General features: G+C 44.6%; 2 protein-coding genes across 7 annotated transcripts; one reads left to right on the top strand and one right to left on the bottom strand.

Annotated features, from left to right (window-relative positions):
- The first annotated feature begins 173 nt into the window (after positions 1-173).
- Positions 174-20,708, top strand: nmd3 (NMD3 ribosome export adaptor). 5 transcript variants are annotated; one of them, XR_001965138.1, is made up of 18 exons: positions 174-201; positions 1,672-1,729; positions 1,862-1,996; positions 2,091-2,187; positions 2,724-2,804; positions 3,016-3,144; positions 3,694-3,784; positions 4,072-4,150; positions 4,442-4,538; positions 5,526-5,643; positions 6,701-6,846; positions 7,278-7,390; positions 7,780-7,852; positions 8,043-8,149; positions 8,333-8,403; positions 9,163-9,264; positions 13,800-13,902; positions 20,624-20,708. XR_001965138.1 is itself a non-coding variant. In XM_018732630.2 (17 exons), exons 1-17 carry the CDS (start codon positions 189-191, stop codon positions 13,835-13,837), a joined length of 1,548 nt encoding a protein of 515 aa, XP_018588146.1. In that variant the 5' UTR covers positions 174-188; the 3' UTR covers positions 13,838-14,677. The 5 variants fall into 5 exon arrangements, 3 of the variants coding, with proteins under 3 accessions (XP_018588146.1, XP_018588147.1, XP_018588148.1); XR_001965137.2 differs by lacking the exon at positions 20,624-20,708 and adding an exon at positions 14,276-14,663; XM_018732630.2 differs by lacking the exon at positions 20,624-20,708 and having other exon boundaries at positions 13,800-14,677.
- sptssb (serine palmitoyltransferase, small subunit B) lies at positions 16,808-20,772 on the bottom strand. 2 transcript variants are annotated; one of them, XM_018732634.2, is made up of 3 exons: positions 20,702-20,772; positions 18,994-19,134; positions 16,808-17,938 (listed from the first exon to the last, which is right to left on the bottom strand). In XM_018732634.2, exons 2-3 carry the CDS (start codon positions 19,089-19,091, stop codon positions 17,689-17,691), a joined length of 348 nt encoding a protein of 115 aa, XP_018588150.1. In that variant the 5' UTR covers positions 19,092-19,134; positions 20,702-20,772; the 3' UTR covers positions 16,808-17,688. The 2 variants fall into 2 exon arrangements, with proteins under 2 accessions (XP_018588150.1, XP_018588151.1); XM_018732635.2 differs by lacking the exon at positions 18,994-19,134.
- Positions 20,773-24,427: the final 3,655 nt, after the last annotated feature.

Here is a 24,427-nt window from a genome sequence, read left to right as displayed (position 1 = left end):
GTCGCTCTCCGTGTACATGCCCCGCCCCTTCTATTACCTCTCAGCCTATAAACGGTCTCGCTTGGTCATGACGGACCCGCCTCTCCCTCTGTCCCAGCCAATCATGGCTACCGGCTGACTCCATGACATGCCAAGAGCTCCTGGTTCTGTCGGCCAGACCACTTAGAGCGCGTGGGGTGCGGATTTCAATGAGTCAATGCGGTAGATTCTTTTCTTTTTTTCTTCACAGAGGGCTTGGATATTTTAACTATCAGCAAAACCCGAAAGAAATCTCTTTTTAAAATAAAGCTAACTGCTGACTGTGTTTATTATAATCAGAAATACATATGCACCTTCTTTTTTTTGTCTCGAAGCAATAAAACCTAATGATTTAATTCAACAAAAGTGTTAAGCGACCGAATTGAGAATATGGTTCTCTTTTGACTGGCACTTTTTCTCCCTTTGAGAAAAGGAATTTGTGAATTATGCATCGATGCTGAAAGAGGAGAAATCTACATCTATAATCTCGCCCTCCTGCTCCCCTTGTATTTTTCACTGTGGCATTGTCGTAATATAAATAATTTCTGCAGTCAGCACATTGTACAATTGAATTAAAAAAATCAGAACTGTAATAAACAGGAGAACAATTTCAGCTTTTTGACTATAGTATTGTTGAAAATAAACAGTAATAAGACTGTACCTTCAATTGGAAAGATGATACTCTGAAATATCAGGTGTTTCATAGATACAGTAAAATTATATTCACTGCTTTAATTAATATCACATCATACAGTTTTTTTAGACAATTATATTTGCATTCATCCCAAATACAATACTTTCAAAATTTGTTTTGTTTAAAATGTTTCATTATTTTGCACTAATTATTAGGTACTAACCACTTTATCAATACATTTATAAACAGTAGCAAGGATGGAAAATAAAGTATATTAAGCCTTTTGCGTTTAGTTCTTACTTAAGCTTATACTGCTATCTCATCCACTTAAGGGGAGTGTTTAAATTTTGTGTTTTAGGGGTATAATTTATTCAGGCGCGGTTCGGACTACTATTGCTATTCGGGGTCCTTTGACTCCTGAACACTGGATTTGTCGTCAACAGGCTGCGTCTTGCGCGTGGCGGGGATTGCGTGGAGGTCTGTGGACGTGAGGAAACTAGTTTTATGTTCTCTGTTGGCTCGCTTTGTAAGGAAAAATGTGTAAAGAAATGACCGTAATGGCTTCCGACGGTTACGAAATTTATGGAGCGAAGTTCTGTTCGTCTCTGCATGAACAGTTACACAGAGTGAGAGTACTGAGTACAGTTCATGCAGAGACGAACAGATAGATAATAAATAAATAATACTAGATACCGCTCGACTGGAGTCGAGGTCGTTCGCATGATTTCTTCTAACTGAACTTGAAGTTGATAATTTTAAAAAAAAAAAAAAAAAAAAAAAAAAAAAAAAAAGCTCTTTACATTTATCACTGTTTCTGATATACTATTCTAAACAAGTCCGTAATTTGTTCTTTAAGTTTATGCTGCCTGCCAGTGACAGACTAGTTAGTTGCTGCTTATTGAGTTGCTCCACCATGACGTTTGAGATCAGTTTTATCAGAGTTTATGATGTAGTTGTTTCATCTTCTTCTGGGATCCACCAGAGTCTGACATGTCAGTACTTTTCTTCTTGTGTTTCAGAAAGATTGTCAGGTATGGAGTATATGCAGACTCCTGCAACTAGCAGCCAGGGAAACATGTAAGTATTCATATTAAACAGTAGTTACTCTATTTGTTCTTTGCGGTGGATCAATGTTGCCAGGCTCGTGTTGTGTAGAAGCCTGTGTTTTGGGACTGTCCTCGTCACCGGGTTGTGATGTTGCTCCCCTAGCCTCTGCTGTACCTGTGGGATCCTCATTCCTCCAAATGCAGCCAACATGTGTGTGTCCTGCCTGAGGAAGGAGGTTGACATCACCGAAGGGATTCCCAAGCAAGTCTCCGTGCACTTCTGCAAGCAATGTGAAAGGTACCGTCTGCAATTTTTACAATCCCAAGGCACCACCTACAAGTTTTTCTTTGGATCAATAGATGGTAAAAGTCTGTTTGTTCATTTCCTGAAGGTACTTGCAGCCCCCTGGTACCTGGGTGCAGTGTGCTCTGGAATCCAGAGAACTGCTTGCACTGTGTCTCAAAAAACTGAAGTCATCCATGTCTAAGGTGAGCCTTTCAAAATTCCATGGCTCCCTGTAAATGCACATGGTAAGATACTGTCAGGCTGTTGGTAGCAGACAGTATGGACACTCAATGAGTTGCTGGACCCTCTTATCAGGTGCTGTAATGGTTAAAGACAGCCTTCTGACCAGAAAGCTGTTGAGGTCTTAGAAGTTAATCTTTTTTAGATCTCTAGAACAAAGAATGTAAACTGAACTGCTCCAGTTGTGTAAAGGCGTTAACCAATGTTATTATACAACAATATAAGTTTTGGTAATGGAAAGACAGATGAATATATGTATTGTTGTACTACTTATACTGGCTTATAATAATTACTCCTTTGTACAGCTGGATGTTATAGTAGTAGTAGCAGTATTCGTGGTAATTTTCTCAAGGGTATTTTGCAGCACCAGGGAGTCGGGATTCAACTATCAACCTTTACCTTACAAATCTATGTCCTTAGCCACTGTATTCTGTTGCTTCGACCACAACTCCACTTGTTGATATTGGTATGTATGGACTGGTTATTGTGCACTCTCCAGGTTCGTCTGATAGATGCTGGCTTCCTTTGGACTGAGCCACATTCCAAACGGATTAAGATTAAGCTGACCATCCAAAAAGAGGTGCGCTTGGAAGGGTATCTAATTACACAATCAGAAAAAGCTGAGTTGGCTATTTGTTTTGTCAGTATCAAAAGGTTACAGTGAACACTACAATGAGTTTCATCCTCGTTCAAAATTTTAGTAAGCTAAAACCGGATGTAGTTATTCTGGTGTTTGCCATGAAGAGGTTTTACATATTTCAGAATGTCTGATGTATCCAGTGTTCTTTCAGGTCATGAATGGTGCAATTCTTCAGCAAGTGTTTGTTGTGGACTTTGTCATCCACCCGCAAATGTGTGAAGACTGCCACCGAGTTGAAGCGAAGGACTTCTGGAAGGCAGTGGTACAAGTGCGACAGAAGGTTGGTGGTGGGAGAGGGATTTCCAGTCAATAGCCATTGTCTGGCCCTCAGAGTATAAAAATTTCCTCCCGGCAGTTGCCCATACGGCCTTGCCTTGTACTGATTTGCTTTAGTGGCCCCAGGTCACAACAGCACCTTGGAGGCCATCTCGGTATGATGGTGTTGTGTGTCCTTGGTGATCTAAGGTCAGTTTCGTAATAGGGTCAAGTAAATTAATTGATGGAGAACTGAAAATTGAAAGCAATGGTGCAGACCCACACAGCATTAGAGTGATGTTACAGATTCTGATTCTAGATTCTTTCCTGTAAACCAGAGCTCAGAAATCAAGGAAGTTGTTTGAATTAAAACATGTCTTCAGTATCCTTTGCTTTTTCTCAGTTGTAAATAGACAGGACATGTTTCGATTCTATTTTCCTATCCTTAGTTAACCTGCACAGTCAGCATATTTATTTGATTTTGGCTTTGCTCTGCTACCATATGAGTCATTTTTCATGTTGTTTTTTTGTTGCCTGGATTGTATTGGTGAGGTTTATATTTTATTTTTTGAAGACTGTTCACAAGAAGACATTTTACTACCTTGAGCAGCTGATTCTGAAACACAAACTGCACCAGAACTCACTTCGTATCAAGGAAATTCACGGTACGTCATCTTTGTGTATTCCCACAGGCAGTTTTAGAACAAGTTTATCTTTTACACCTGGCTTGAAAAATTTGAGAAAACATGTTTTTTGTGTGTTGATTGTTGAGTGGAGTCACATTCTGTGCAAAGCAGTAAAAAGTATCTGAAATTTTGCATGTGGCAACCATATTTCCAAGTCATCTGGTGTCCATTACTGACAGTGCTTTTGGCAGAACATTTGTTTCTGTACATACTGTGATGATGATCCTACACAGTTTTAATTTGCAGTCTGATTTCTGTCTCTACAGAGGGTATTGATTTTTATTATGGCTCCAAGCAGCATGCTCAGAAGATGGTGGACTTTCTGCAGTGCACTGTTCCATGCAGGTAATGAAGAATAGCCTCCTAAGGACACCTTGTTCACAGCAGATACTCACACACTGGGTTTTCTGTGCTGACTTGCTTTTTGTAGAGATGTACTTTAGCCAAAAAATGTGTTCATGGTTGGTTTCACAAATACTTTTTTTTTAAATGTAAAAATATATATATTTTTTTTCTTTTTATTGGTTTTTCTTTAAAAAAAAAAAAAAAAAAAGTTCTTTATTTAAATGTAGATATTGGCATGGCTTGTGATGTAGGAAGTGTTTTAAATGTCTGGGGCTTTGCTTTTCATCCAAGGTCCAAAGCATCCCAACGGCTCATCTCTCATGATGTCCATTCGAACACGTATAACTACAAAAGCACCTTCTCAGTTGAAATTGTTCCCATCTGTAAGGTACGTCTCCTCTCTCCTGTACAGCCGTGCTTGGGAAGGGAATATTAAATTCATTACTTCAGTACATCCACCCTAACCTTACATTACATTACATTACACAAACAACTTTATTGCAGTGGATTATTTTTTGGGACTGATAGTTGCTGACCTATTTGCCAGTGATGATTCATGTTTTTTTTTTTTTTTTTTTAAAAAAAAAAGTGCATTTCTAACCAGCAATGGAGAATAGAGACTTGAAACATACAATGTATGTAGCATTGTTCTCAATTTTACTCTGGGTTAGGCAAATATCTGGAGATTTTAAAAACAGATTTATGTTTAATCTGTAATTTGAATTGATTGAAAAGATGAAATAACTCAGTGTGGAGGACTAGATCAAAACTAATAAAACAAATTGTTACAAATGACATAAAAATGACTGCTTGTCCCACATTTGAACTGTGGCATAGCTGCGTTAGAAAGCCACATACTGGATTTACAGGTACGCTGGTATTCCGGGTACTTGTGCTCTTTGTTTTACAGCACTCGTGAATTCTCGGCAGTTGAAACTTTGGCCTTGACTGTCTGTGCCATACAGAGCTAATGGAACTTGTCATCCTACCAGCGTGTTGCCAAATTTGAATTTTCCAGCAGTAATGTCCACCTGGTCAAACTCATAATCCATTGCACTACCTGTCAGTTTTCATTTTAACTATCTACTACTATTTATTCACCTTGATGGTTATTGATTTACTCAGGTTGTTTTAATTTTACATATGGAACTGGGTTTGTTTGACTAATACAAATACTTTTAAAGCATTAATTTCCTGGTCTTTTAATGTTTCTTCAGTTTTACAGCACTGAATTCTTTGAAGAACTAAAATGTATTTCAAAACTGGTATTTCAAACAGCCATCAGTAAGTTTAGCTGTCAGTTAGTGTTGCAGCACCTATGAGGTGTTGTGTTGGCTGTGGTCTCAGACATCTAACCTTGTCTGTTGATATTAAGGACAACGTGGTATGCCTGTCCCCACGCCTGGCCCAGAGCCTGGGGAACATGGGCCAGGTATGCGTGTGCATCCGGGTCACGAGCACCATCCACCTCATCGATCCCAATACTTTGCAGAGTGAGTATCCTTTGCAGGAACTGTGAGCAATTGACCATCATCCTCATTATCTGTGAGCATCACACAGTCCCTCAGTGTCTGCAATGACTGTTCTCACATCCTGACTTCTGTGGCTGCTGCGCTCACTGTGGGCAAGCACTGTGGCTGACTTGTCATTGTGTATCCTCATGCTGTGATTGTGCTGGACCCAGCTGCTGTTGTGCCTGACCATCCCCCATACTCCATTGACCATTGTTGTACACAGGAGACTTTACTTTGTGAGCTGGGTAACAGATGTTCTCTTCAACAGCTCCCTCACGCATGAAGTGTCTATTTTTACATTTTCTCTGGAACTCAGGTTGTGTCAGGGTGAAATTTAGAGAAAAAATTTCATCTGTTTATCATTTTAAGATCCTGTTTTTATTCTGTTACTGGAGTGCGCCCATTTTTTCTTTTAAAAAGTAAACGGATCCGTGGTAGACTTCAGTCTGTTTTGCACATGTTCTCGCAATCAGTAATCTTTCATTTTGGTTCTGAATCGCTGTTCTCACTGCCAACACATGCAGTTGGGCTCCCCAGGCAAATGCAGGTTTAAGAGCAATTTTGTGCTCACAGAGGGGTCTGACCTTGCAGAAATTTATTTTTATAAATCATATTGAGTTATATGTGTTTTCATGATCTTTCACTTCTGACATTTTGAAAGATACTGCACACTTTTAATTATTGTTCAGATTAAGTGGGAAGGCTGTTTCGGTTCTGTGGAGAAAATCCATTACTATAAATCATAACTTTGGCCTCTGGCAAGGCAGCAATCTGTGAAACCAGACTGTGTGTGTTACATGCACGTGCGTTTCACATCGTACAATCCTAGAGGGCTGAATCCCACAGGTTTTCCATCTTATCTTATATCACTAAGGACTCCAAAAGGGGAACATGTGTTCAGGCAAGACAGGAATTTGATTCGGGTATTTCACTGTTAGGCTGTGTCAGAAACCTGGAGGTGTCTCTTCAAGGCCGTGAGTCAAATTGGTTTGTTGTAGCTTGAATTAATCTGTTCCTTTTGTGTCCAACTCAACAGTTGCAGAGGTCGACAACAACACATACTGGCGCTATCCCTTCAACAGTCTGTGTAACCCCCGGCAACTGGAGGAGTTCATCATCATGGATATTGACATAATCAGGGATCAGAAGCTGGGGGCAGGGGCTGGACTCCGGTCCAATAAGGTAAATCCATGTGGGAAGCTGGCATAAAGTCTTTATCTTCGGAAGGCAGACCAAATGCCATATTAACCTTAATGTATGAACAAATGTAACAGGCTAAATTTGAGCTCAATAGCATATGGTAGTTTTGCATCGTCCGGTCATAATATACCTCAGACTCTTAAGACTCTGTACCTTAGGTTTGAAACACTTCCTGTCAATTTATTTTGTGAACATGTGGTTGAGCACTGCCTATGGCATTTTTAAAATATACATGTTTTCAAATTTATGGAAATGCCTGCTTGTGCAAAACAGGAAATTCCTCTGCAGTGTAAATTTGTGCAGGCCATACCAATTTTAATGCTCGAAGCTTTTAGGGGCTTTTAGTAATCAATTAATCAATTCTACACTGGGATTTGAGACAGTATGACTTAGAACTTGTGTGTGTGTTTCAGCACATTCTCGCAGAAGTGTGGGTGCAAAAGTCATCTGAGATGGACACCAATCAGCAGTACCACTGCCGCACTTTTCTGGGCCACCTTCTCAACATCGGAGATGTGGTGCTGGGGTGAGCATCTTTAGAGTGGTTAGGGAATAGTACAGGACAAACACCTGGGAGAATGGGCTTCCAGAAGGGAATGCTGGGTATCTGAAGGAAGGACTTCTGTAGAGTGAATAAATTACATCTACATTTATTCATTTATCTGATGATTTTCTACGAAGCGACTTACAATGTTAGTCTACCTGCAGTTATTTACCCATTGATACAGCTGGGTAATGTTACTGGAGCAATTTTAGAGTAAGTACCTTGCTCAGGTGTACTACAGCCAGACATGGGGATTGAACCTGCAGCCTTTGGGTCCAGGGGCAGTAGCTCTAACCAGAGTGATCTACATGTAGATGTCAATAGTTTTAGCATTGTATTGATAGACTTATTTGTTTTTTTTCTTGACCCAGGTTTGACTTTGCCAATGCCAACATCAATGACGAGTTCCTCAACAAAATGAACCCCCATCATGTTCCTGATGTGGTAGGACTCAGTGTTCTGTCAAGTGTTGTTTTGAGATGGTGGTTCCCTCTAGTGGAAGAGTGTTGTAAAATGTTCTGCTGGAGGTCAACAGCTAGTTTTCATCTTTACTTAAACTCATCAGCGGAAAGAGTGTCTTTGTAAAATGATGTTCACCCATTCACAGCATTTACATTGGCTCTGCCCTGTCCAGGTCCTTATTAAGAAAAGCTATGACCGTGCCAAGCGAGTGAAACGTAGGAACTGGAAGCTGAGGGAAATGGAAAGGGACCGTGAAGGCATGGACACGGATGATGAAAGGTAGGCTGGAGGGCTATGGTGGAGTTGGGGAGACTGTTTCTGGTAGGAGTAAGATGAGAATCCTGAAACTTAAGGGAAATCTTTTATATTCTGCTGACCCCTACACAAAATATGATGTGAGCACTCCCTCAAATAGTGTATTTTCATGCAACCTGTCTTTTTTACCTTCTGTTTCACCTTCAGACAATACCAGGACTTCCTGGAGGATCTGGAGGAGGATGAGGCCCTCAGGAAGAATGTAAACATCTTTAGAGGTGAGTTTGAGAGACCACTTTGTTCAGTGTGTGAGTTTATTTTTTCTCAAGGACTCTTGGGTTTACTCAGTCAGACAAGATCAATAAACTGCCTTTGGTGCCATTCAGTGGGTGCAGAGTGACACTGCAGATGGATGCATTGAGAGAAATTAATATTATTAGTGTTGTGTCAGGTTTTTAAACTACAGTCAAATGCCGCTTAACGACTGACCACGCGTACGACGGTGGTCCTGTAAGATTATAATGGAGCTGAAAAATTCTTGAGCCACGTCGTAGCGCAACGTTACTTGTTCGTGGTGGCGCTGCTGGTGTAAACAAACCTCCTGCACTGCCAGTCGGATAAAAGTATAGCACATAGTTATTTACAGTATACTTGTTAATGATGATAAACACCTATGTTACTGGTCTATGTATTTACTATACCGTACTTTTAGTGTTATTTTAAAGTTTATTCCTACTTATAAAAAAGTTTACTGTAAAACAGTGTGCTGTGTTATGCCGGCAGCAGCATCATAAATCTTGCGTTTACCGTGTCTCTTGACTGCATCGAGGCTATACCATCTAGGTTTGTATAAGTAGAACTCTATGACGTTTGCATAACGACGCATTTCTCAGAACGTATCCCCGTTGTTAAGCTACACATGTCTGTATTATTAAGTATGGATTAAAATTAAGGAGGATCTTATGACAATTGACTGGCTCTGGAAAAAAACAGTCTGGACATATACATGACATTTAATAACTTTATCTCTCTCACAGACTCCTCCAAGATCCCTGTGGAGAGTGACACAGACGATGATGGCGCCCCCCAGATATCCCTCATGGAGATGCTGGAGGACCTGAGCCTTAATGATGCCACGGGTGGGGAGGGAGCTGACATGATGACCGATTAACTCCATTGGCTCTCATAACTAGACAAAGATTAATAAATTGTAACACATGAATTGAAAAGTGAAGCAAACATATGCCCTTGTGGGAACAGGAGAGAATTTGCAGCGGTGGGTGGATTAAATGTGTTTTCTCTTTCCTTTGTCTTTAAATGGTATTTACAACCTACATAACTACCATGGAAAATTCCTGTATTATAGTACATAACAAAATATTGGTAGTTATAATCATCATTAAATGATTAAGTGGTTACAAGGATTTCTTCTTGGTTTGGTGATTCTTGAAATGTTATATAGTGTTTAGTTACTTTATATCCAGCAGGGGGCACTAGTTCACTTGGGTTGGGGAGAAATGCAGCAAGAAAATCCAGCTTGTGTTCTGCATTTGAACTCAAAAGGGAAAAGGTTATCTTTTTGATCACCCTTTGCAGAGTCCTTACAGGTGTCTGATGAGCAGTGGTCGGCATACCAGTAGGAGGTTAAAGTGGAGTCGTCCTAAATGTCACCGTATGGCTCAAAAGTCCACTCTGAGCTTGTGTGGCAGCCAATTTAACAGTTGGTCAGGTTCAGGTGAGGCCAAAAGAGCCAGGCTTTGCCCCTGCGCACAACAGAATTGCCTACTAAGCCACTTGTTTGACAGACTGGTTTATCATGAATTTGGGATTTCTGTGCTTCACTGGTTAATCCATTCAAAGTTATCGTCTCTTTGAGTTCAAGGCCTCATTACAGCCACTTTTCATATATTGGAAACTTGGTGTGTAGCAGCTGTATCAGAATGAGTTATAAGTAAGAGGAATAAATGAACACAGGTTAAGTGTCGCTGGAGCAAAGGAGTGGGATAGAGCTGTTAGGATCTGTGCTTCTTGGCAGTTAACATTCAGAGGTATTGGGTTTCCAGACTGGACTCTCTGATCCACCCCTGTGTAAGTATGAAGTGCGAGGTGAGCGGGAGGGGAGGTACAGTGTGGGAATGGGGTAGCTGTGTGGTCACAACTTTTTCCCTCTCATCTGGGGAAACCAGATCCACTTGGGAACATGCAAGTAGCATGTTTTTGAAGTAGCAAAAGGAAGTGAAGCAATATGTTTCCTATTCAGTGCAAATCTAATGCAGTGAAAACAAAAAAAAAAGAAACAATGAATTGCATTCATTCATTAAATACTAAATATACCTGTTAGGTTGTTTTGAATGAAGACCTAGAGGTGCATTGAGGTCCAGACCAAGACTAGCGAACTTGACTGGTGAAACTGGAGTAATGCTTGAATGTTTCCTTTGTGATGCTGTACATGTTTGTGTTAAGACCAGAGTTGTCAGCATAAAGATGTTTTTCATGCACACTTTTGTAAAGGCAGAACTGGGAAATAACATTTGTCAGTACTGGTTTGTCTACTCAGGCCTTGGCATTGCATACACAGGGATTTATGCAGATGTCGAATGAAGTTGTCCTTCTGCAAAGCACACATTGATTTAGTATCAGATGTTCTTGTTCTAGACTGAGAGGCCGCACACAAGTCTGTGAAAGCGATGTTCGGTGTTGTAGCAAGTCTGATTGGAAGCAGACAGGTTACACATGCTAGCATGGCGAACCGTGGCTGTATTTCTCACCTTAAAAGTGAAGATAATACCTAATGTTATTTCATGCTATGCCAGAGATGCCCTGCACTCTGTTGCTTTGCAAAAGACTGATTTCTCCACAGAACAAGCATGTAAATTATAGCTGCAGTCAGAAATGAACCATTTATAATCACCATGTGTAATATATTGGGGTGTGGGTTTCTCTGGTTTCTTCCCACAGTTCAAAGACATGCTGTTCAAGTGGATTGGTGACTCTGAAGTCAACCATAGTACGAGTGACAAACGGGGGTAAAAAAAAAAGTTTCACTGGTGTATGGATGTGACTCATTTTAAGTAGAGTATCTAGCAGTGTAAGTCACCTGGGGTATGGGTGTGGATGAGGTGTGGGTTGATAACACTGCAAGTGTTCATTGGAGGTCACTTTGTGGAAAAGCATCTGATAAATAAATATGTAAATGTTTATTTAGTGTGAATATGTGCAATTGCTTTTGGTCATCTTGCAGTCATTCTGTCTACTCTGGTTTTGCTTGCCCTTCTGAACAAAGCCTTTTTTGCTCTTCAGATGCTTCGTACATATTTGTAACCTTCACGCATTATTCCGAGGGTATTAGAACCTTGAAGGAGGAGTTTCCGCACAAGCAGTCTTGCGTACGGGTAAGAAAGTTGGACTTGGTGTTGATGAGAGTCCTGCAATCAGTTTTTGTCTGTACTGAGTGGTAAAGACTAGAGAGAATAAAGAGATGCATGGTGTGAGACCTGGCTGACTTTGCATTCCAACACCAGTCACTGTATTGTAGCCACACGGCACAGCAAAGATGAGCTGCGGAAGCAGAGGGTGGTCGCTCTTATTCGCCATCTGCTTGCTAAAGCTTACAGGGATTGTTTTGACAATATGATTATTCTCCACTTTAAACCAGTGCCTATATGAATGGTGCTCACATTGTGTTGTGTCAATATTCTGGAATGCTTCTTTTTATAATGGGTCCCTTCAGCATAATGGTACCAATAACTTTTTCCTACAGCAATGTACCTCCAGGCATGTGTACTCAGGGAGGAGTGGAGTCCCCAGGAACAATGCAATCTCTCCCATCTTTTTCTGCTCTGGTCAGAGACAACAGGGACAGCCAAATGCAAACGTTGTACTGACATTACTCAGCATGGGCGGTTTTTTAAAGACTGATTCATTGTTGCTTTAACAGCTCTGTTTCAAATGGAGATTTTTAAAGTGGGATTCAGTACCGTTTCCAGTACTCCCATCTTAGTGCTTTTGACGTTGGTTGTTCGTCTCCTACTTGCCTTAGGTTGCTCCAGGTCCCCGAACAATGTTAGACCCCTATCATGAACTTAAAGGGTGCTCGTGCACACTTGTTTTTAGTGGGATTGTGTAATGGTCCATGGAATGAAGGTTAAGATGATTTAATAATCATGTGCTCCATAATATTGTGGACATTAAGTTTGTTGCCACGCCTGCTTCTGAATTTCTCTCCCAAGGATGGTCAAGTTGAACCTTGTAGGGTGTGGCGGTGTAGTGGTAGTGGTTAGGGCCGCAGCCTTTGGACCCAAAAGTCGCACGTTTGAATCTCGCCTCCTATTGTAGTGCCCTTGAGCAAGGTACTTGCCCTAAATTGTTCCAGTAAAAATGGCCCGGCTGTATAAATGGGTTAGTAATTGTACGTTGCTTAACACTATTAAGTCGCGTTGTTGAAAAGCATCAGCTAAGCGAATAAATGTAAATGTGAATATGGTTTAGAAGTATTCATTCTCATAAATCACAACACTTAAAATGTAACGGTAACCTTTCCTTTGTGAGGTAAATTTTGTAATCTGAAAATTAACCTTATTAAATAAAATCTCAAAATCACATAGAGGACTCAACTGTATACATGTTACTCGCTCCCAGCAGGCCTTGGCTTCCATTGGATCCATTCTCACTTTACTCCTCCTCCTTTCTCCTTATGAAGGAGGAGTAATTATAACCAAGCTTTTTTTTAAAAAAAAAAAAAAAAATTAGTTTGCCTTTAATAAATGAGGCCAGAGGGAGGTGGGACTGAAGAACAGTTGTGGGATGGGATGGAGTAATTTCTCAACATGGATTTCCCTCCTCCCGTGGTACAGCTATGTAGGAAGAGTTTGAAACACGGCTACATTTGCCTACCGTGTTAATTTGTTTCTGATCTCTGCCAAGTGTGCAGGTCCAGGCCTCATAGGCTGCTGTCTTACCTTTCATAAATATATAAATCAGCCAGTAATAGAAACCACAAATGGTGATTGATGTGATAAGGATATGGGCTGTGCAAGATGCTGTTCAGCAAGTACAGTGTGAGGTTCTTCCTTTGCTGACATGCTGCTATCATATTTTGGTATGCGGCCAGTGACTAGTGTGTTCTTTGAAAGGCTGCCCCCCTATCTCTATGCATGACAATGCTCAAACTCTAAATACTCTTTATATGAAATTTCTTCCTTTCAATATCCATGGTCACACAAAATTGAGGACTGTGGAGCTGACATCACAAAATACCCCACCTTTCAAATACTGACAGGGAGTGAAGCACAGGTGCATACATGCTGTATATTAGTATGTGTCTTCTTATTCCGTAAGTCCTCGCCTGAGAGTCTTTGTTTCTTTTGGGGATGGGAACCAACAAAATAGAAAATCAACCAACGTCTACAACCGCTCGTCCCGAGCGGGGGACGTGGCGAGCCGGAGCCTAACCCGGCAACACAGAGCGCAAGGCTGGAGGGGGAGGGGACACACCCTGGAGGGGATGCCAGTCCGCCACAAGGCGCCCCAAGCAGGGCTCGAGCACCAGACCCGCCCCCCCAGAATGGAAAACAAAACTGACAAATGTGTAGTAATTACATGGTTGTGAAAACAAAAGGAAGCATCATGTGTATGACAGCAGTGTCAGTTCTTTGATGCTGAGTTTCTCGACTAGGTTTTTCGCTGATGGAACCGGTGGTGGAACAAATCTGACCCCAGAGAATCAACCGGTTGGATCCACCTGCTTTCAGCATGATGTACATGACGGCATGGATGAGGTGAGAAATCCACCCATGATGATGTGTGTAAGAGTCCCATTTAGCAGTAGAATCCTGTTGCGTTGTGGTTTCTCCACAACGTAAACTGACATATAGCCTCATTTCCTGCTGCTCAGTAGTGTGTTAGTATAGAAGCCTTGCCTGGGGCTGTTTTGCATTCAGAGGACAGTTTGCTCCTTCCACTGTTTGCATTCCTCCAGGGTAACTTTGGGTTAACCGCCGGCATTTCAGATCTTACCCTGATAAGAGCACAGCTCCGTAATTCTTGTGCCAACTCATTTCTTGATTCAGTCTAGCAGAATGCAGCAGGACCCCACGCAGAGTTAGACAAAGCTTATTTCAGCCTAATTACATGGAAACCGTGTATTTACAGCTCTTAAGAGGACCTGATCTCCAGAACAAAACGCACGTCTCAACAGGTCAGAAGAATCGTCTCTAGGGATGCAAATGTTTCACGTTTGTATGAAATGCAACCGGAAGTGGAAGAGAGCAAACGGGATGCAGTTACTCGAGAGGTTTTCAGTTGGTGTATATCACACACCTGTGTTTGTGTTTAATAGGTTGGGGGAGATATGATGGAAGAGATTGGCATACCTGCCCCTTATTAGCTTCTAGTGACTATAGAAATGTCATAAACAGCTGTATAGTCTTTTTTCTCTTAGGTTATGACCCAAGAAAAGTCACACACTTTTCTGCCTAGATGGTCAGGAGGGGTGGACAGCTGCTGGTGTTTGAAACCCCAGAGGTTTATTTTTTCTCCCATGACTTTTGGTTGGGTTTTTTTATTTTTTTTTTATTTTTTTTAAATCCTTTCCTCAATTGCCAGCTGGCTTGCTTCATAGCTGGCTTACTTCTTACTTCATAGGCTTACTTATAGTCGAGATAACTTTTAATCTATAGGCTTACTTTATATCTTCTGTATCTGCTACTGATTTGTCTCTTGATCCGTTGTTCAATGCTCTGTGTCGCTGTTTGAGTGCTCTATAAAAATAGATTGCATAGGCGGACAGTTAGGTTGTGTTTATTTTTGTGCGGATACAGAAACGTGCAGCAAAATTTGTATTTATTGTACTCTTAATGATTTCATCTGTTGACGTGATCTGCTGAATGCTGGGTCAGCAAATCGTGTTTTGTTTTTCCCCACAGATCCATATGTTTACCCCCAGCTCCCAAAGTATCGCAAACTAAAGCAGAAACTTTGCTCCACATTGTCCCGTGTGCCCTTCTTCGGTAGGCAGACGCGTTCTGTCTGATGTAAGGTGTTAGGTTTCATTTCCTTTCTAACGCGACACGCCACGCACCCCGCAGCTCGAATGTTAACGCGCTTGTCTTGGAGCCTCTGAAATCCGGGAGGAGGGATCCTGGCCGAGCACTGGCTAGACATCGTGATCTTCCGTCACCTAGCGAGGGGAATGGCCGTATTGCATTATTAACCTCGTATTTAATGAACTTAGACCATACCGCCATATGCGGGAGAACGGCCTGAAAGTGTTGCTTTCTACAGACAGTTCCAGGTTTCAGAAATGTGCAGAGATGGCAGGATCTCAAGAAATGTGTGGGGGGGGGGAAAATAATTAGTAGACGTTCAACGGGAATTCAGATTGCAAAAATATAATGTACGGTCTATTGATACCAGTCAGCTCCTCATCCATGGGGGTGTCTACGTTCAGGGATTAATAGAACGGAAAGAAAAAGCCTTGAACAAATAGGCAGAAAATTGGGCCTGGAGCCGTGCATTCTTATGTTCTTAGCCCTCAGGATTTGTCTCTGTGCTGTCACCTGCTGTCATGTTGAGATGTGTCCCGCACTTTCTTTTGACACGTGCGTTCACATAATTTCCCTGGTGACAAATTGCAAAGATCACTTTAGTTATGAGTTACGCGCAACACCTTGTTGTTACCTGGAAGTGAGAAAGGCGAACCTCTCGGACAACCTCTGTGGAGGAAGGAGCTCCTTTTCATCGGAGCCAGTTAAACCCGTTTGTCATACAATATGCTATTTATTCGCTGACATTGCCCAGCAGCGTGGACAGTTAGGCAGCCGTCCTGGAGTGCATTGTGACAGGCTGATTATAGATGTATGTCTTATCTTTCTCCTCCTCGTTCGAGGAGGACCCCGTACACATACGTAGAAACCGGCGGTGAGGACAAAGCGGTGCCGCAAGATCTCTCTTCTCCGAGCGTTAATTCTTACGATTATAAGCTTCTGCAGAGACCGTGCGACTTGTCCAATTAGCTTTCCAGACACGCGCCAAGCCTAGTCCTCAAATAAAAATCCTCAAGTTTCCGATGGAGGATTGCTCTTGATGATGCGGTTTAGTCCAAGACTTATTCTGCGTGCGGAAAACCGCACATATAACCCCAGAGACCGTTACTCTCAGCGAAATGAAGCCTGTTGCACTGGGTTTGTCGAGGCGTAATGATGACACGACAGACAATGATCCTTTTTTCAAACCGACTGTTTTCTGGAGACGTAGTGGGAAGGGGGTTATACATAACTCGCATACATAAAGAACACTTGATTTTATGTGATACAAAAAGTAGAGGCGCAACGAGTCGGCGAATGTTCGGAATCAATCAGCCACCAAAAATTCACATGATTACAGTACAGGTGTGAAACAAATTCTGGAAAATTTTGGACAAGATGGATAGTTTATATATAAAAAAAAAAAAAAAAAAAAAACTGGTAGCTGTGATGGTAACTGGCTAACCTTTACCACTCTGTATATGAATCTAAACACAGGGCAACTATGACTTCTTCTATTTCTAAGGAGGTTGTCATCACCCAGAACGAGGAGAAATAATAATGGAATACAACAAAAAAAATAAGAAAAACAAGACGCCACTAATGAGTATTTAGTTTGTCTGTCCGTCCATCCATCCATCCTCCACCCCCACCCCACCCCAATTAAGACGTCACAGTTAGCTTGCTGAAAAGAAACCAAAGAGGAAGGGAACATCTTTTTTACAATGTTGGCTTTGTTACTGCGTGACTTCACCCACTCAGGTGTGTTATATGGTCAACTCTTCCCTGAACAAGCAGAGCAAACCAGCTCTCAATGTCCGTATTGTTCTGAATTTACATTTTTCAGGTCCTGCAGCTGCAGTTACGCTTTTTCTTTCCTCCATACAGTAAGCACACAATGTTTTTATACGGTATATAAAACAAATATTGGAGTCAGTGGTTTACAAGTCTCAGCCCTTTGTCTTTAAGAAATAGAGTATGACAGTTACGTTATGGCCACTTGCGTACGGTGGTAAAATTCCTGTTCCTTTGAACATTCTTATGAGTTCGTGCTCATAACAATAGGAAAGAATAATCTCCCTGCTTTGAACATTAATCAACACCGAGGACGAGTGCGCACATCTTAGTCAGGCCGTGGACTGACGAGCGTGGTCCAGCGCAGTGCTCAGGTCCACGATGCCACTTTCCAGCCATCATTCGGAAATGCAGCTCGGGAACTTGAGCCAGTATAGTGCAGCTACGTGACTGGAGCCACTGAAACATCCTTCTGCTCTTAATACATATTTACAAAAGGCATTTTACAGGAGACTTGCAAGCACCAAGAAGTGAATGATGGGGGGGAAACTTGGCAAAAGTGAAATTCTTACACTGGGAAGGAGAGATCCTATCATGCAGAATATTATGCGGTGCACTCATGCAGGAAGAGATCCGAAGGAATGCGTACAGTTTTGGTGGCGCACGCCAATGCACGTTTGCATTAACGTTCTCTCTGTCTTCCACACACCAGACGGTGGGTGGCCCTTCCACCTGGCGGCGGCTCCGCTAGTTCATCAAGGCCACCGTGCTCTCCGGTTGACCCCCGCAGAGCCCAGAGAAGAACTCGAGCGCGAGGCGCACGTGAATGGGCACAAAGACGTAGGAAGTGTAGATGATCATGGCCACCATGGTTAAGAGGACAGTGTTGAAGATGGACTGTTCCCAGGGCTCAAGGACGTAGATACCCGTGATGAGCAGGTACTGGTAGTACAGCCAGTGCAGGTACTCCTTCAGGTTCTTCACATCCATCCTGGCCCTGTCAAATGTCAGCAAGAAGGATTCTGCTGCAGTACCAGGCCATGGAAGACCACACAAACGTGGCAGAACGCAAATCAAAGTCAAAAAGGTGCATAAATGTGTGATGCCCAGGCGCAGCTGCCATGCCTCCCTACCTCTTAGAACTGTTGCCAGTTTAATTTGCATTTCCTACTATTTACTATTATAATTTTTCAAATGCTTATAATAAAAGCGCACACAATGTTCCTTATTTCCTCTGAGGTTAGAGATTATCATCAGGTGAAAGAGTAGGCCAAAATGAGTCTGACTACTGTTTTGGAAAACGTACAGCAGCCTCTGACAAAGATTAACTTGGCTCTTTAATACCCTGTTTTACCCATAATGTTTATCGCAGCGTGGAAGTAAAGGGTCAGGGAGAAACTTGATGTTGATCGGGGCCCACGCGCTATGTAGCCCTACAAGGCCGAGCAAGTCTTTTGCAGTTCTAGTGAAAAACGCTCATTCATTTTGCTGTAAGGACTTTAACTGCGGTTTTTCTTTTATTATGAGGACGGCAGTAAAGGATTCAGCGGCTGCTGAAATAAGAACAAATCCACACTTATGTATACACTTTAACAGCGCCAGGTCACGAGCCCCACTTAAACTTGTTCCTTCCCTTCAGGAATGATAGCTGTACCCAGGAAAGGTGAAAACCCTGCAGCAGGGTAAACCTTGTCACTGCTGTGACACCTGCCCTCAAACCGATAAACCAATCAGGAACATTCATCCCACCTGGGATCACTTATTAAAGAGCCATATAAATACCATCCATACACCCCTTTTCGCTTTCTACATGCCTATAGTTTACCTTGGTTGGTCATAAAATGTTTACATCAAAAATGTCAAACTTGATGCTCATCTAATCACATCTGTAGGTATATATTATAAGAACCTACAGTTATGTTCATGGCTATATATAGTCTATAGGGTCATACTGGTGTCCTGCATTTGTCCTCCTCCTCATATAACCGTCACTGAGGTATATTACTAAATGTGGCATATTTTAAAAATACAATGTGTTACCAAACTACTTACTTGCAGTAACAGAAGAGTTGATAGAACCCGAAAGAGTCAATATTTCTGTACACAGGGCAATGGCTCTGAAAGCTGTCCCACACGGTGGAAAGGGTCATCACCCCCGGTGCAGAAATATGCAGAAATAGGGTGTGGAGGCTCCTGTTCAAAAATAGCTATACTCAGAAAAAACACTTTATAATTGCTTGATCCCATAAGAACATTTTTTTTTTTTTTTCAACTAGGAGAGCAGAAGGTGGCATAGCAGTTTCACAAGTGCTCTTGTGACCAAAAGCTTATATTCCTGGAGAAACAGCTTCAGTATATATCAAGCTGTGTACACTGAAGTGTGTGGCTGTGACTGTACTGTCAGTTTGAATAACAAAGTAATATGTAGTGTAGAAGGGGGTGCGGTGGCACGGTGGCGCAGCGGGCTTGGCCGGGTCCTGCTCTCTGGCAGGTCTGGGGTTCGAGCCCCGCTTGGGGTGCCTTGTGATGGACTGGCGTCCCGTCCTGGGTGTTTTCTTACGCCCTGTGTTGCCGTGTTAGGCTCCGGCTCGCCGCGACCCCACTTGGAACAAGCGGTTTCAGACTGTGCGTGCGTAGCGTAGTAAAATAATTGCACTCTCTACAAGGCCAGTGTTTATACGTGAAGATGGGCGAGTGAGAGCAAAGGCAAATCCAGATGTCGCGATCCACTGCCGCGGTGAAGCTACAACTTTCGCATCGCTGCACCTTTTCTTTGCTCTCCTGTCACAAGTGCACCCGTTTTCGTATAAAGGCACAAACGCACCTTTCCTCACGTGGTAGTAATGAATGAGATCGACCAGGTGAGGCGTTAGTCCCGAAGAGCAACCGTCAGTGAAACGCAGCGTGACGCTTGACCTTTCCCTGGCCGCGCCTTGATTCGCCACACGCTCGCCGAATCGGCAAACCGAGAGCCGGAGGAGACGCGGCTACAGCCGACTCTCCTCCTCCTCTACGGTGCTTCTACGGGACTCGGCATCATCCTTATCGTTCCAGAGCGCTACGCGTACGTGCCGCGTCGCAGAGAGATGCTCGGGCCGAGCACTCGTGTGCCACACGCGCCCCGGGTGATGATGCTCACAGACAGGAGACTGAGCTCCTTCCGGGACGTACGGTATCCTAGCAACGGCCGCTTCCATAGAGAGCCCAAACTTCACGGGCCGCATCAAAGCGACAGTCCCCGGCACACGTCGCCGTTCGACCGTCAACGACGGGCTGCGCCTACAGCGCACGGATCCATAAGTGCATCAGCACGTGTGCCTGAATGGGCAGATAGATCAAAGTGTATCAAGTGCATCATGAGAGCGTATCCTTGTTTCCACCTTTAAAAGAGGAAACGCAAACGGTATGTGAGGGCAGAGAAGTGGTGAGATGTGAGTTGGCAGGATAACTCGTAGGGGACTCGATGACAAATCAGCAGCCAGAAGAGAAGGACAGCGACACATATTATTTACTAATAGAAATGATAACGGGAATACATTTTAAGAGTGTCAGACAGTGTGTGTGTTGTGGGAGAGTGGAGAGTGTTCACGTTAGAGATGATCATGTGGATGTTTTGGGGGAGGCTCTCCCCCCCCCTCTCTCTCTCTCTCTCTCTCTCTCTCTCTCTCTCTCTCTCTGGCAGAGGACGCCGGACGATCGCCCTGGGACACCCAGGACGTCATGATCGCGAAGGCGACGTGGACGGGAACGCGGGACTCACCCCAGATCGCGACCCCCGCCCTCGTCGGACAAAGTTGCGTGCGGGACCCCCCCGAGTCCACGCGCTGCTCCCGCGGCGGCCGATGCGATGCGGCGCTCTCCGTGTCCTGCGGTCGAAATGCCGTCGTACTACCGGTCCGTCCCACGGCAGCTCCCGTGGCAGGTCGCCACACCCACTCTCTCCTGTTTACACTCACCTGTCCGCGCGTGACACGCACGCACGCACGCACGCGTTGATATATGCGCGGGCGGGGAGGCAGCCCTAGCCTAGGCGCGCTCCCCGTGGTCCATCCATGTGACGGACGGGCGGCACGGAACTCTGGGAAACCCACGGAACCCACGGAGCCCGGGCCGCCGCGCCGCTCAGGCTCTGCCGCAGTGCTCAGAGACGCGCGAGGAAGTGCGCGGGTCTCCGCGAGCCATCGGTCCGCCGCGTTGCCGCAGAGACAGACTCGCCTCTGACGCGTACTCGGTGCCGCGCCGCGCGCGACACTGACTGCGGGACCCCGCGCGCAGCCCTCCCAGGGTCCCGCTTTAAAAAATGGAGGCGCGCGCCCCGTGCGGCGTCGCGGGAATGCGGCAGCCGCCAACCATGCGTGAACTACTGATGCTCGGGTGGAGCGATGCGGAGAGAACCCGCGCGTGGGAGCGACCCCGCGCTCCCCCTCCCCTCCCCCAACGGGTGCGCAATGGCGTAGAAAAGAGCAACGGTGTGGGAGGGGGGGTTGAAGGGACGACGGATGGTGTAAGAGCAGGGTACAAACAGAGTGAGATGTACTGGGGAGTCGAGGAGACCCGCTGCAGCTGAAAAAGAGGGACGCGCTGCCATTATATTCTTTACATTATATGCGTGCTGTTATTATTATTATTATTATTATTATTATTATTATTATTATGCCTTATGAAGGATCTAACTATCCAATTACAGTTTATTTATAGACGGTATTTAATTTTTCTATTTATACCGCAGGGTATTCCTGCTGTATCAATATTGAGTGCTGGTGCACTTCATGGGCACCGCAGCAGGTGGGGGATTCGAACCGGGAACCTCCAGGGTACAGGAAACGGTATATCATAACTACTTCGTCCGACTGCTGGGAATTTTTCAGGAACGCCGATGACACGAGGTCGGAACCAGTCCCGCACGTTTCGCGCTTCCAGCGTTACGTTGACGCCGAAGACGCGCCAAAAGAAGCGTCGGGACCGGTTTTAACCGCGGCCCGACGTCGGTAAACAAGCTCTCGGCCGCACGCTGAAGGCCCGGGTTACCGTGAGATGCCGGAGCATCTTCTGCGTTATTTTTTTTTCTTTTCCCCATCATTTCGGTCATCAGCGCCGTGGCTCGGCGGACACTCTTGGTGTCCCTCCTTCACCGTAGGAACGGCAGCAGGGACGATGTCCCACGTCCATCCTGTCCGCTGCGGGCCTCCTTACTCTTACTGCAGCATCACCTCCACGAGTGACCTTTCCCCCCCCGTGACGCGCAGATCCGTGGCCCTGCAGATGTTGCCCGTGCAGCGAAAACAGAATGACGTCTTCGAAGGTGTACGTAGCCCAGGGCGCCGCCTGGCACAGCGTGCGGCCTAGTGGTCAGCGCTCTGGCCGCCTTGCAATCTCAAGGTTCCTGGGTTCCATCGATTGAGGTACTTACTCCGATCTGATACGATAAGTATACCCTGCTGTATAACGAGTAAATCGTGGTAAAGCTGATTATCTAACGCTATAAATCACCTTGGTGTCGGCCGGAGGAACCCTAACACTAAGGACTAGTCGGAGGCAGTCGCAGGCCAAGGATGTGGACGCAAATCTGACTGTCCGCTACAAAACCGTTCTGCTGCGATGCTAAAAAAAAAAAAAAAAAAAGAGGTGACTGGGATGTGCTGTGCGTCTCGCTGCAGTCTGACGCGTGGCCGCGGTCAGTAAAAATGGTCTGTGCCCTGGTTTCTGTCACCCAGGTGATCCAGACGATGGTGAGAGAGCTACATGTTTGTTGAGAGGACAAAAAAATAAACTTCTGATGGCACAACCACTTCTCAGTAGCCGGAACCTTGAGAAACACGGTGCAGAAATTGTGCCTTTCGTTTAGACGCGATGGTTAGATACGTTTGCGAGAACGCGGGTTCGGTCCCCGCTCGGTCTGTGTGGAGTTTGCATGTTCTTTCAGCGTCTGCGTAGGTGTACTTCGTTTGCTCTGGTTTCCTCCCATTGTCCAAAGACATGCGGTTCGGGTGGATGGCTGACACTAAGGTGCCCATAGTGAGTGAGTGAACGAGTGAACGTGTGTGTGTTGTGATGGACTGGCATACACCCCTCAGCCTTGCACCCACTGCTTTGGGGATAGGCGCTGGTTCACCACGACCCTTCTCAGGACAAGTGGTAGTGTAGTAGTTAGAGCTGATACCTTTGAATCCTAAGGTTGCACGTTTAAATCTCCCCTCCACCTGTAGTACCCTTGAGCAAGGTATTTACCCAAAATTGTTCCAGTAAAAATTACCCAGCTGTAAAAATGGGTAAATAATTGTAAATGGCTTAACGCTGTAAGTTGCTTTGGAGAAAAGTGTCAGTTAAATGAGTAAATGTCGGTGGTTATCGGATGGTTGATTAGATACCAGCCCCGGTGAAGCCCTTGTCTGTATTTGCGCAGCTCTTTAGACGCAGAGGAGATGACGACGGAGCGAAGGGCTCCCGCTTTTGCGGCTCTCGGCCGTTTCGCGCTTCGTCACGGGCGCTGTCCCCGGGAGGGGCTCTGCTTGATAAGCACCGGCGCAGGTGAACAAACTGCTTGCAGGCGTGGTCATCGTGACAAGCAGCATTGTGGCCGCATCAATCACGCGGGAGAAAAATTTCCAGGCTTGGCGAGTTTGCATTTCGCTCAACTGGCTGCTGCAGCTGTGCTGAGACAAATCAGTGCAGGTAAAAAAATGTTTCCAGTACCCATAGGACTGTCACTGGTGGGGTGAACACAAAAATTCCAGTTTTAATTACTGGCACAGCCGGTAGTGTAGCGCTTAGAGCGGATGCCTTTGGACCCCAGTGTTGCAGGTTTGAATCCCCCTCTGGCCGTAGTACCCTTGAGTGAGGCACTTACCCTAAAATTGCTCTAGTAAAATTTACCCAGTTCTATAAATGGGTAAATAATTGCAAGGAGATGAACATTGTAAGTTGCTTTGGCGAAAAAGTGTCAGCTAAACGAATAAATGTGAACTAATTTATTTGGGCGGCAGAATTCCGAGGTACGTCCTAGGAATTTTTTTCCTTGTTAAGTGTGCTATAAAACACACACGTACACACACAGAGTCTAAAACCGCTTGCCCCAAGTGGGGTCGCAGCAAACCAGAGCGTAACCCAGCAACACAGGGCGTAAGGCTGGAGAGGGAGGGGAAACACCCAGGACGGGACGCCATTCCATCACAAGGCGCCCCGAGCGGGACTCGAACCCCAGACCCACAAGAGAGCGGGACCCGGCTAAACCCGCTGCACCACCACGCCCCCCTCTTATGAAACGCACCGTGTACCAAAATATGGAATAATAAGAGGCGAAAGGGCACAGGCTTGATTCTGCTGAGTGACGGTGCAGGGAAGCAACATGGAAAAACGGGGAAGGAAGGGCAGTTGTGTCCTGCTCCTTTCTGCTGGATGGAGGTCTTGATGATCTGTGGCCTCCGTGGTTGTGCGCTCGCTTCTCAGAAACACATTGTCTCCTGATTCCGCAAACATTCGACTTGAG

Source organism: Scleropages formosus, chromosome 10 (assembly GCF_900964775.1).
Source record: "Scleropages formosus chromosome 10, fSclFor1.1, whole genome shotgun sequence".
Lineage (NCBI taxonomy): Eukaryota > Metazoa > Chordata > Actinopteri > Osteoglossiformes > Osteoglossidae > Scleropages > Scleropages formosus.
The sequence above is the reverse complement of the archived record's forward strand: the minus strand, read 5'-3'. Positions and strand labels throughout refer to the sequence as shown.

Excerpts from the sequence above, each read along its gene's own strand:
- nmd3 (XM_018732630.2), top strand. Across the intron at positions 1,997-2,090 it reads TTCTGCAAGCAATGTGAAAG|GTACTTGCAGCCCCCTGGTA; the intron begins GTACCGTCTGCA and ends CATTTCCTGAAG. Across the intron at positions 3,785-4,071 it reads TCGTATCAAGGAAATTCACG|AGGGTATTGATTTTTATTAT; the intron begins GTACGTCATCTT and ends CTGTCTCTACAG.
- sptssb (XM_018732634.2), bottom strand. The coding sequence starts at position 19,091 with ATGACCCTTTCCACCGTGTGGGACAGCTTTCAGAGCCATTGCCCTGTG. Across the intron at positions 17,939-18,993 it reads CAACTCTTCTGTTACTGCAA|GGCCAGGATGGATGTGAAGA; the intron begins GTAAGTAGTTTG and ends GACATTTGACAG.